Below are 12,192 nucleotides of genomic sequence, written 5' to 3' on the forward strand. Positions count from 1 at the left end.
CATGAACATTTCAGAATTCTGGTCATGTAGAACATTTACCGGACATGTGTATTAAATGGCTAATAAATTATTTTTGAAATATTGTAACTTATAAGTAATAGAACACAAATGCTATGATGAAAATACAATAAATTAATTTCATTAAATAGTCAGCACTAACAAACTTGGTGAAGCTGTAGGCCACATCAATAATATAGAATAAATGACCATGCCTTCGTTAATTGAAGACATAAGCCTATGGAAAATGTATGCAACTTTGCAATCCAAGCCTGAAAGTAGGCTGAATGAAGAAGCAATTGGGTCTGAAATAAAACAGTAGGCTGGTCAGTCAGAATTCCAAAACGGTGGTGTATTTGCACCATTGCTTTGTTTGTTGTTGTATTAATTAATTTATGACTGAGGGATATCTGACATTTAACATTCGGAGTATTGTTTATATACAGTGCCCTCCAAAAGTATTGGAACAGTGAGGCGAATTCCTTTATTTTTGCTGTAGACTGAAAACATTTGGGCTTGACATCAAATAATGAACGTGAGACCAGAGATCAACGTTTCAGCTTTTATTTCCAGGTATTTACATCAGGATCTGATGCACAACTAAGAAAATATCACATTTTGTTTGAATCCACCCATTTGTCATGTGAGCAAAAGTATTGGAACAGATATACTTAAAACATATTTAAGTGAATAAGACTTAATATTTAGTTGCAAATCCTTTGCTTTCAATAACTGCAGCAAGTCTGTGACCCATTGACGTCACCAAACTTTTGCATTCTTCCTTTTTGATGCTTTCCCAGGCTTTCACTGCAGCCTCTTTCAGTTGTTGTTTGTTTTGTGGGGTTCCTCCCTTCAGTCTCCTCTTAAGCAGGTAAAATGCATGCTCTATAGGGTTTAAGTCTGGAGATTGACTTGGCCAGTCTAATACCTTCCATTTCTTGCCCCTGATGAACTCCTTTGTTGTTTTGGCAGTGTGTTTTGGGTCGTTATCTTGCTGCATGATGAAGGCTCTGCCAATCAGTTTGGTTGCATCTTTCCTTAAATTGGCAGACAAAATGTTTCTGTAGACTTCCGAGTTCATTTTGCTGCTGCCATCATGTGTTACATCCTCAATGAAGATTAATGAGCCCGTCCTAGAAGAAGCCATGCAAGCCCAAGCCATGACATTACCTCCACCGTGTTTCACAGATGAGCTTGTGTGTTTGGGATCATGAGCAGTTCCTTTCTTTCTCCAAACTTTAGCCTTTCCATCACTTTGGTAAAAGTTAATCTTTGTCTCATCAGTCCATAAAACTTTGTCCCAGAATTTTTGAGGTTCATCTCTGTACTTTTTGGCAAATTCCAGCCTGGCCTTCCTATTCTTCTTGCTAATGAGTGGTTTGCATCTTCTGGTGTAGCCCTTGTACTTTTGTTCATGAAGTCTTCTGCGAACAGTAGATAGTGATACCTTCACTCCTGCCATCTGGAGGTTGTTGCTGATCTCACTAACAGTTGTTTTAGGGTCTTTCTTTACAGCTCTCACAATGTTTCTGTCATCAACTGCTGATGTTTTCCTTGGTCTACCTGTTCGACGTCTGTTACTTAGTACACCAGTAGTTTTCTTCTTCTTCAGGACATTCCAAATGGTTGTACTGGCTATGGCCAATGTTTCTGCAATGGCTCTGATTGATTTTCCATCTTCTCTAAGACTCACAATTGCTTGTTTTTCACCCAAAGACAGCGCTCCGGTTTTCATGTTGTTTTCACCTCTGAATACAGTCTGCATAGACAAAACCTATCTTACCCAATCTGAACCTGAGTGTAGACATTCAGTGGTATTTATTGATTGAATAATGTATGTAATAGGACACACCTGGGCAACAAAACACACCTGTCAGTCATATGTTCCAATACTTTTGCTCACGTGACAAATGGGTGGGTTCGAACAAAAAGGTGATATTTTCTAATTTGTGCATCAGATCCTGATGTAAATACCTGGAAATAAAAGCTGAAACGTTGATCTCTGGTTTCACATTCATCGTTTGATGTCAAGCCCAAATGTTTTCAGTCTACAGCAAAAATAAAGGAATTGGCCTCACTGTTCCAATACTTTTGGAGGGCACTGTATGTAGTCTAACCAAAGCTCAGGGCTTTACCTATGGAGCTTTGTCACATGACCAAACTTTCATTCCATTCCATTTAATTACATTTTTTCTCCTCTAGTGAGTTTTTCTGGGAGTTTTTCCTTTTCTTCCTTGAGGGTTTAGGTTGGTTGAGGGGCAGTTCAATGAGTGTATGTGAAGCCCTCTGTGACATGCTTGCGTGTAAAAAGGGCTATACAAGTACATTTGTATTTGATTTCATTGAATCAATTTTGCTCATTGTCATTACAGCAGAGGCAAAACCAAACTTTTGCATAATACAAATGTATATTTAAACATTGAAACACTTTTTATACGTCACAATATTAGGCTATTTAATGTGCTAATAATGAATGTATTTATTTGGCATATTTCCAACTGGATATTTTCATTACTCTTTTAGGAGTCCAGTACGAGCATTCAGGACTAACTATTCAGCCTACCAAGATGACTGTATTGTAGCCTAGTTTAGACAGCACAGTTTGCACTCTCAGAAAATAATCCAGTAAATCCCACATTTCTTATTCTTAAAATCCTTGGCTTGAAAAAGTGGTTGTATTACTTTAAGGCTGATCTACTTATAACATTTTTGGGGACGACAGAAAGGAACTCTGTGCCCTCTTCAGGTGTTTGAGTGGTGGATCTGGGTCACCGCTCAGGCAGTGACTAGGCTGGGAGATTTTTTAGGATGGGCCCATGGGAAACCAGCTCATTTTGGCCTGGCCCATTTGAGAAAGAGGTTTCACTGCTTAGCACATTTGTGAGAGGGATGTCAGAGGGGAGTCAAGTGGCTGAGGGGTTATGGAATCGGGCTAGTAATCTGAAGGTTGCCGGTTCGATTCCTGGCTGTGCAAAATGACGGTGTGTCCTTGGGCAAGGCACTTCATCCTACTTGCCTCGGGGAGAATGTCCCTGTACTTACTGTAAGTCGCTCTGGATAAGAGCGTCTGCTAAATGACTAAATGTAAAATGTAAATGAATAACAGGCCCCAGGTTTAGCGTCAAAAACCTATTTGAAAGCTGTCCATCCAGCATTAGGTCAGTAAGTGTTGCAGTTCGCATAGAAAGTTCATAATCTCCTCTTTAATGGTTAACAGGTAAGATTTTCTTTTTAAGAATTTCTCAAGACGGTGCATTATTAGCCACCAACCAAGCACTGGTGTCTAAACGACATTAGCAGAAAAACTAGCACTGAGCAATTTTCTTATCAGTTTATTTTTTTATAATCTAAACAGATGTTCTTTTCATTGTCATGTCAAAGACTGCTGTACAACCTATTTTTGTTGGGGGTAAGTTTAGTTTCAGGCATGTTTTCAGGTGTTATCACAGAGAGCATAGCCTTTGCCCCTGTGCATGGACAACCAGGCTATGCCAGGCCAGTACAAGCCAGCTGCAGACAAAGCAGGTAGTGACAGTTACAATGTAGCAGCAGCTCCATTCTGGGCCTGTTGCCCTGCTCTGGGTTACAACAGTACTCTGATTGAAAGTCCTTCTGGTTCCACATCAATGATCCATTTGAATGGATATGCTCTGGATAGGCTCCTCCTTGTCATGTGAGGCCAGACTGCATCCTATGGGCTCCAGAATAGCCTGGATAGGGCTGGATGTAGGGCTGGGCGGTATACCGGTATGAACGTGAATACCGGTATGGCGTTGTGCCATGATATGGATTTTGCCATATCATGGATATTACGATGTATTAATAAATGTATTAAGTAAAGTGTTTTTGTTTGGTATAAAATATAAGTCAGGTAATACAGCCTAGTTGGCTATTTCAAATTTGTATCTTTTACTAAAAAAGCATTTAAGCATTCACACTGCACGCATTGTGCCAGCCAATGAAAGTCAACAAACAAGCTAGCGCAACTCCAGAGGAAGCAAACATTCATTGGAGTGAACTGCTTTTGTTGGCATGTGTAAGCAAGTGTCAATGATGTCTGAAAATAACGCAGGTGGGGTTGATTTGACGGACAAAGAATAGGTATAAAAAGGGGGCCTCTTCTGTCGTTTGGAAATGGTTTGGTTTCAAGTTATCCGACATCGACCAACAAACAGTAGCCTACTCTGTAAATTGTCGTTGAATGGTGCTTGCCAAAGGTGAAAATATTAGTAGGCGACTGTTGAACACCAAAGTTGCTCTTTCGTGGCAAAGCACTGCAAAAGTTAGAAAATTCAACTCGTGTTACGGAGTTACCCATTTCAAATCCGTCCAAGTGCGGTAGATTAGCTGCTGCGGATTGCATTGTCATAACATTTTAAGAATAACGAATATATCGTGTTACCATCAGTGCTTACATTTTAGGACATACCTCCCAGCCCTAGCTGGGTACTCTGTTTGCTGCAGAACAGGTCACATAGCTTCATCCTCTGGTCTCAAAGACTAGGGTTGAAGAGGTCTGTTTGACAGTTTTTTTTATTTTTTATTAATGGCCATCAAAGGTGACACAAGATTATGTTCTTTAACACCTTTACAGAACAGGTTTCTCGAAAGTTGTTCTGGAAGTTTCCCAAGCTTCATACTGTGAAATTTGGGATTAGGACAACAAATACGGATTTTTCCACAACACTAGTGTCTGACCATGGAGCTCTATCTGTGCCTTAAAGTGAAAACCGACAATATCTGTCCTGTGGACATGTTTCTGTCGCAAGCCCCCGGAACGACTTTTAAAGAAACTAGAAGGTTCCCAATTGTTAGCTTCATTTCCACCACAGGAACTTTCTCCTGAAGATTAGACAATTGTTGCAGACATATACCCAAGGTTGAAAAATTCCGGGAAGCATTCTGTGTTGGAAACTTTCCATGGAAATTAATTGGAATATATGTGAATTTGTGGAATAAACTGGAAATTCTGTTGAGTTCCTCTATCACATTAATTTAATGTGACTTTTCTTGGGGATGGGCCTGGGGCCAGGCCTGCCAGGAGTGTGATTGCCGCCACTTGCAGCTAAAGGAACTGGGAGGGGGTTGGTTGAGGATACACCGTGGATGTTGGTGGAGGGGGTATGGGAAATTGGCAATGGTGCATAAGAAGAGACCTGTAGATCTATTTCAGACTGTTGCCATTCTGTATTGACACAGTAATTCTAATTTAAAAGCAACAACCGTTGACCAAATTGCTGTACAATTAGAGTAGCAAAAGCCATCAAAGAAAACAGTACATACTCAAAACAAGTTTAACAAACAGAAAAGGCAAAGGCAGCTGACATACTGTGTTGAAAACCAAAGAGGACAAATGATTTAAACAGAATTTAAAAACATGCAATGTTTGAGAGTTTGGGGGCTGCTTTGAAGTGGGGTGAAAAGATCTAAATGGGTCTGTTTGCTTGTATAGGTTGAACGAGGATATAACAGTTGCTGAAGACTGGTGCCCCAGAAAAAGGGTGGAGGGTTAGGAACTGTAGAACAACATTGGATGCCCTGGCGCTACACGCACACTCACACCTTCTCCTTGGCCCTTGGCGGACAACGACGGTCGAGCTCGATCTAGAAACTGGGACAGCGGCTTTTAAATTTAGCTCTGAAAGCCCCTGGCTCGACTGCAGAGAGCAACTCTGTACTCTGAGCTGTTCCGGCCTGTCTCAGATCCCAGAACTTGGTGGGGATTTTGAGGAGAAGGACTAACAGGATGGTTTCCAAATGGAGGGAGGGAAGAGAAAGTGATATGGCCTGGTTCTGTTGGTAGTCTCACCAGAGTCCTTTAGTAGCAGGTTATATTTACAGTGTGTTTCTTTCGTTTTCTTCTCCCTTCTCCTAAATTCTGCAGAGGGGTACTTGCTGAGGATGCAAAACTGAAATAACTTAGCTGAATAAGCTTTCGAGTCCTACTTTTATTTTACCAAGGTAATCCAAAGTAAGATAAGGTGGTGAGGATGATGATGTGGAAGATTGACTTGATGGACGTTTAAAACATCTTTTGACAATTAAACATCCTTTTGTATATTAAATAGGGACAACACCCTCCACCATAGCAGTAGAACATGTTTTGATTGGAATGTAACTGGTGTGTGCTGTTTTTTTGTAGACGAGCCTGCTAGCCCTAGTGTTGACCACGAAGCCACACCCATTCAAGCCTCCGCGGTCATATCTGCTGGTCCAGCAATCGCTACAGTTCCACCCAGCCCCACCTCCCCGTGCCCCCTCATTCGCCGGCAGCTGTCACATGACCAAGGTAAGCGCTTTGTCAGGCAGGTGTCTGTTTGTATTGGGATTTATGATGGTCCTGTTATATGTGTATGTTCACTGCCACATAGCTCTCTCAGGGAAGAAATCATGACATTGATGTATTGATTGTTGTAAGTACAGGAAAGAGAGAGAGGTCAGTTTCCCAGCCGTGCCTGACCCACCCTAGACTAAATCTGACAAATGTCATTTTTCAAATGGCCTTGAAATAATCCCTTACCTTCCAGGTAATCATATATTTTCACAAATCTCTTCATCAGACAAGATTGCACCAAACTGCACATAATACTTAGTCATGGAGATTTGAGCCTACCTGTAATCATAAACACAGACTTTAACCGTTTCTTTAACATTTAATTTCTCTTCATTGTTAGAGTCCCTCCGAAATGCTATCTTGGAGTCAGAAAATGGTAACAAAACAGAGCGCTCCAAATCCTACGACGAGGGTCTGGACAACTACAGAGAAGAGGGCAGAGGGTGAGATTTTGTCAGGAGAGGGCCTCATGTTGTGAACAACCATCAGCTACGCCTTTTTTTATTACTTTGTCTTATTTAATCGGATATAACCCTAAACCTTTTCCCGCTTTGCCTTATTTTCCTCCTCCTGCAGACGGTCGTCTAGTAAGCACATGCCCGGCTTGCGAGGACTCAGAAAAGTGAGCACTTCATTTTCACAAACAGTTAAACTGCCAGGAAATAGTTTTTGAAAAAGGAGAACTGGTTCCTAATAAAATCCCACGAAGAACGACGTCTTTCCACTGTGGCACTTATGCACGTGCTTGTCGTTGTTTGTGAACAGATTTTTTACATTCAAAAATCCATCGACAAGCCGTGTCATATGGTTTCCTAGCAGCACTAGGCTTCCGTCTTGATGTTTTTCTCAGCTCTAAGCAAGTTTGTATTGTTGTAGTGCATTAAGCAGCTAAGCATTGATGCCCTCAAGATATAGGCATTAGGATATTAGCATTTGGTCATATCTGCACACCTTGTACTCCAGCTGGTGTTGGTATGTCTTTGTGCAAGCCCAGGCTCTGGATGGACATAAGTCTTCAGATGAATCCTGCTCCAGGAGGGACTCGTCCTCCGACATCTTCAGCGACTCTACAAAAGAGGGTTGGCTCAACTTCCGTCAGCTCAACACCGATAAGAATAAGGTACACACACACTAGAGGTGGGCCATTTGGCCAAAATCTTATATCACGGTTACGGAATATATCACGCTATAGTAATTGTTCTGTAAATTAAATTAAGAAATGGTACAAAATAACCATACCGTACTTCATCATCACACACAATTATTTATTACAAACAAAAACAACTGAGCAACTGTGCTTCAAGGTCAAACGAAAATAGCAAATTAAATAAGTTAAACTACAATTCTAAATATCGCAAGAATGCGATTTATATGATGGCTTATATACAATACAACAACCAGACATTTAATTGACACGTGTAATACAAAAATATCACACATTTGTAAAGACTTTGGATGCGAGCCCTTTTTGCCCAACCTACCTGCTGCAGTTATCGTCTTCTCTGCTGCAGGGCAACAACAACATCCAACTGCTGTGTGAATTTGTTAAATAAGAGTATTCATGTGTTATATGAATATATTTCATGTGAGTAGGGGGTGGGGGGTTATGGCATATATGCTTAATAAGAATGTATGAAATACATCATTTAAACCAAAAAAAAAAAGTATACCGCGGTTGAAACGGTATAGCCAAATCTCTCCCGGTAGACACATTTCTACCGTCGCACGATATATACTGTCATACCGCCCAGCCCTAACGCACACACACACCCTGTCTCTCTTTTTCTCTACACTGCACGCATGAGCTGTATCTGTCTGTATCTCCTCAGCGAGTGGGTGGGGGGATGAAGTCCTGGAAGCAGATGTATGCGGTGCTGCGAGGCCACGCTCTCACCCTCTACAAGGACAAGAAGGAGGGGCTGTCCCACCTCTCCTCCACCCAGTCTGATGAGGAGCCCCAGCTAATCAGCATCAAGGCCTGCCTGATTGATATCTCCTACAGCGACACGAAGCGCAAGAACGTGCTGCGTCTGACCACGTCGGACTGCGAGTACCTGTTCCAGGCCGAGGGACGGGATGACATGCTGTCGTGGATCCGGCTCATCCAAGAGAACAGTAACGTCGATGACGAGGTGGGGTCTGTCAGGGTTCTGCAACGTATTCGCTTGCACCATTTGATTGAACAATCTTTAAATGATAACAGTCCACTCATTGCAAGAGGCAAACCAAATCAAGTGCATCCAGCATTTTGCAGTATTCAGATGTGGCTGCTCGTGGCTAACTACCTCTGGAATTTGATCGAAGCTCATAAGGTTTATTGAAAGCCCTGTGACTCACATGTTTGATATTTGACACAAAGAGTTGTGCAAACGACCAGGCCCAACCCAGATGGCTGGAACAGTTGTTTGAAATGCCTCATCGTCTTTTCCACAGACACAGAGAAATTGACAAGTTGCCTTCAATGTTTGCCTCAACCACAATTTTAAATGTAATGTTTTGTTACAATTGAAACATATCTCCAATAGTTTGATGCCTTGCAAAAACAAAGTTATATACAAGCCATCCCCACCCCCAAAAACATGGCTTCTGTCCTTGCTTGTTGACTGTGGAGGGATATTCTCAGCCTCTCTCCCCATCTCTCCTCACACATCACTGCTGGTCTTCTTTGAATGGGGGGGTTGAACAGTGGCCTTGTTTGTTCGGTGCTTGTCCTTTTGCAGTTAGGCCCCAGGGCTCGGTTTGTGGTCTCCAGTTTCCAAAGAGGCTCTGTCTGGTGGGACTGAACCCATGACCACCAGGATGCCTCACCACAGCATTCCGGGAGCTTTGGAGCGGCTAATTGCAAAATCCCCCGGTTCCCCCTTTTGAAATCTCTGAACACAAATATTGTCTTTTTGATAAGAAAGATTATCTAACAGATAGTGTCATATCAACATGTCCTTTCAACACTGTTTCAATTGTTTGTGGGCCGACGCTACGTATGTCCCTATCTCGTTCGCCAATGCTATATGTCGTTCTATGTGTTGGTTCTAGAATGCTGCCATCACCAGTCAGGACCTGATCAGCAGGAAGATCAAAGAGTACAACACCATGATGAGGTACGAGCTCCGTCTCCACAACGCCCCCTGGGGGTTGAAACGCAGAACTGCACCCCATTTGCAAACAGCCACATTCGACCTACTGCTTTTAGCCACCTGTCACCCGCAAAATCCTCACCACGCACGTGTATTTTTGTTGTTTGAGCCATGCGTACAGTTGGTGTATTGTTTACATGTCTGCTCTCCAGAACTGTCCAGGCGTACACCCCTAAAAGTAATTGAATATGTTTGTGTGTGTGTGTGTTTGATACCAGCGCTCCAAGCAGCAGGACAGAGCCCTCCCCCAAAACCTCCCGGCAGTCTCTCAGCATCAAACAGGCCTTCCTGGGTAGCAAGGGAGAGGCCAAGAGCCAGAGCCCCCACTCCCCTAAAGCAGGAGAGGACAGGAGGGCACTCCGAGGTAAGGCCATCACAACCCACAGGACTGGACTCACTGTAGAGGTCTACATGGGGAGACGGCTGCAGGTAGAGATGGGGAGAATGTATGTTTTGACAGCAAAAAACGATGGAATTACGAGAGGTGAGGTAACGTATCCTCATCATTTGAATGCTTACGTTTATTATGGTTGAATAAGGAGTGTGTGTGTGTGTGTGCCAGACGACTCCAGCCCACCTCGGGACAAAGCCACCTGGAGGCGGGGCATCCCAGGCATCATGAGGAAGCCCTTTGAGAAGAAACCCTCTCCTGGGGTCACTTTTGGGGTACGCCTGGACGACTGCCCACCTGGCCAGAACAACAGGGTGAGTTCTGCTGTGTGTGCGAGTGTCTCTGTGTGTGTCAGACGAAAAGAGATTTGGGTGTTTTTCAGTGCGTGTGGTGGGGTGTACTCAAGCCAGTCATGTGTGTTGTGCAGTTTGTTCCTCTGATCGTGGAGGTGTGCTGTGGGCTGGTGGAGGGGAGAGGGCTGGAGTACACAGGCATCTACAGAGTACCGGGCAACAACGCAGCCATCTCCAGCATGCAGGAAGAGCTCAACAGCAAAGGCATGACGGACATCGATATCCAAGAGGACGTGAGTATATGCTTGCGTGCGCGCACACACAAACACACATGTGTGTTTACTTTTTCCTATCAAATGCTTTTCTTCCCTCCTCAGAAATGGCGGGACCTTAATGTGATTAGCAGTTTACTGAAATCCTTCTTCCGGAAACTTCCAGAACCTCTTTTTACAAATGGTGAGGTTCCTAATACAATGCATACTGAAAATGATGGCCAATTTGGCTACAACATGTTATCTTTTTGTTCTTCCTCTTCATATTTATACATCTTTTATCTCTTCAATTTTCAGAAAAATATGCATGTTTTATTGATGCCAATCGAACAGAGGACTCAGTGGAGCGGTTGAAAGTCCTCAAGAGGCTTGTGAGTTCACCACTAGCAGCTGATAATTTGGATGGAATTTGGAAAAATATGCTAGAAACACAGGCTGTCTTCAGGCCTACTCACACTGTTAAAGTCAAAGGTCATTGAAGGTTTAACTGTATAATATAATCTGTCTTCTCAGATCCATGAATTGCCTGACCATCACTATGAAACTCTTAAATTCCTCTCTGGTCATCTCAAGAAGGTTTCTGAAAACTGTGAAAAGAACAAAGTATGTGTGAGAACACTGCAACTTCCAGGATCTAGTGCATGTTTAAGAATTACATTTTATTCATAAAATATAAGTGGTAATCAAAGTAATATCAAGCATTCAATTATTTCCAATAAGTAAACCCCCACCCTTCACACAGATGGAGCCCCGTAACCTGGCCATTGTCTTTGGTCCCACTCTGGTCCGGACGTCAGAGGACAACATGACCAACATGGTCAACCACATGCCAGACCAGTGCAAGATAGTGGAGAATCTCATCCAGCAGTACGACTGGTTCTTCACAGAGGAGGGCGACGACGACCCAGTTGTATGTGGACGCCCCGTGCTGAGCTCGACACTAGGGTTCTAGGATAGTGTGTTCTGTACATGTCTGAATGCTTCAAGGGAATTGTAGTCCATCATTAACTTCTGCTCCTTATTCCTCCACTACCCCTTCCCCGCTCTCCTTTTTTGTTTTGTACTCCTGTTCTTTCACCTTTTCTACCCGCCCCCCCCCCCCCCCCCCCCCCCCCCCCCCCCCCCCCCCACACACACACACACACACACACACTCTACCCTTCCAGACCTCAGCTGAGCAGGACAACACCGTACAGTCTCAGCCTGTACCCAACATCGACCACCTGCTCTCCAACATTGGCCGCACCACCGCTGCCACCAGCAGCACCTCTCCAGGGGAAGTCTCAGGTAACGCACCCTCCGCCTCACGGCTCTTCCTGTTCCCTCTTTACCTAGACAAGCACACCGAGGTCAGTGAGTCTCAGGCAGTCACTTCAACATTCACCAATAGCTGTTATTTAAGCGTGTGTTAAGATATTTTTACTGTGTGTGTGTATGTTAGTCCTTAAGTAAGTAAGAAGCATCCTGTTTGTTTTCCATCAGATTGTCAAAGTCGTATGTAATTCTTAGTATGGTTTAGGAAGTACGCCAAATAGTCTCTGTGCTTCTGTGAAAGCAAGCTATTTTAGTGATTTTTCAATGACGTATCCTGTGTTTGTGGATTATCCTGTTGGAAAATTGCTGAAAATAGATCACATATGTTGAGCCTTCTGTTTTTTAGTTTTTTTTCTGTTACTTTTCTTTTGGCCCAAAGACAATTAATTGCCTCCAAGTTTTATTGTTTCCCCCCACTTCTCTCCTTTTGCTTTGAGTTATTTTTTCCGTTTCACCT

At 43.1% G+C, this 12,192-nt stretch overlaps 1 protein-coding gene across 2 annotated transcripts in view; it reads left to right on the forward strand.

The window, feature by feature from the left end:
• Nucleotides 1-12,192, forward strand: part of arhgap21b (Rho GTPase activating protein 21b) — a 40,306-nt gene that overhangs the window by 23,659 nt on the left and 4,455 nt on the right. For both annotated transcript variants that reach the window (XM_047026806.1, XM_047026807.1), the window contains 14 exons: nucleotides 6,140-6,286; nucleotides 6,672-6,774; nucleotides 6,908-6,953; nucleotides 7,326-7,451; nucleotides 8,161-8,463; nucleotides 9,365-9,429; nucleotides 9,684-9,829; nucleotides 10,028-10,170; nucleotides 10,284-10,442; nucleotides 10,527-10,605; nucleotides 10,719-10,792; nucleotides 10,935-11,024; nucleotides 11,164-11,331; nucleotides 11,588-11,708. In XM_047026806.1, coding sequence (XP_046882762.1) covers nucleotides 6,140-6,286; nucleotides 6,672-6,774; nucleotides 6,908-6,953; nucleotides 7,326-7,451; nucleotides 8,161-8,463; nucleotides 9,365-9,429; nucleotides 9,684-9,829; nucleotides 10,028-10,170; nucleotides 10,284-10,442; nucleotides 10,527-10,605; nucleotides 10,719-10,792; nucleotides 10,935-11,024; nucleotides 11,164-11,331; nucleotides 11,588-11,708 — 1,770 coding nt within the window. The remainder of the gene's footprint in view (nucleotides 1-6,139; nucleotides 6,287-6,671; nucleotides 6,775-6,907; nucleotides 6,954-7,325; nucleotides 7,452-8,160; nucleotides 8,464-9,364; nucleotides 9,430-9,683; nucleotides 9,830-10,027; nucleotides 10,171-10,283; nucleotides 10,443-10,526; nucleotides 10,606-10,718; nucleotides 10,793-10,934; nucleotides 11,025-11,163; nucleotides 11,332-11,587; nucleotides 11,709-12,192) is intronic.

This window comes from Hypomesus transpacificus, chromosome 10 (assembly GCF_021917145.1).
Source record: "Hypomesus transpacificus isolate Combined female chromosome 10, fHypTra1, whole genome shotgun sequence".
Lineage (NCBI taxonomy): Eukaryota > Metazoa > Chordata > Actinopteri > Osmeriformes > Osmeridae > Hypomesus > Hypomesus transpacificus.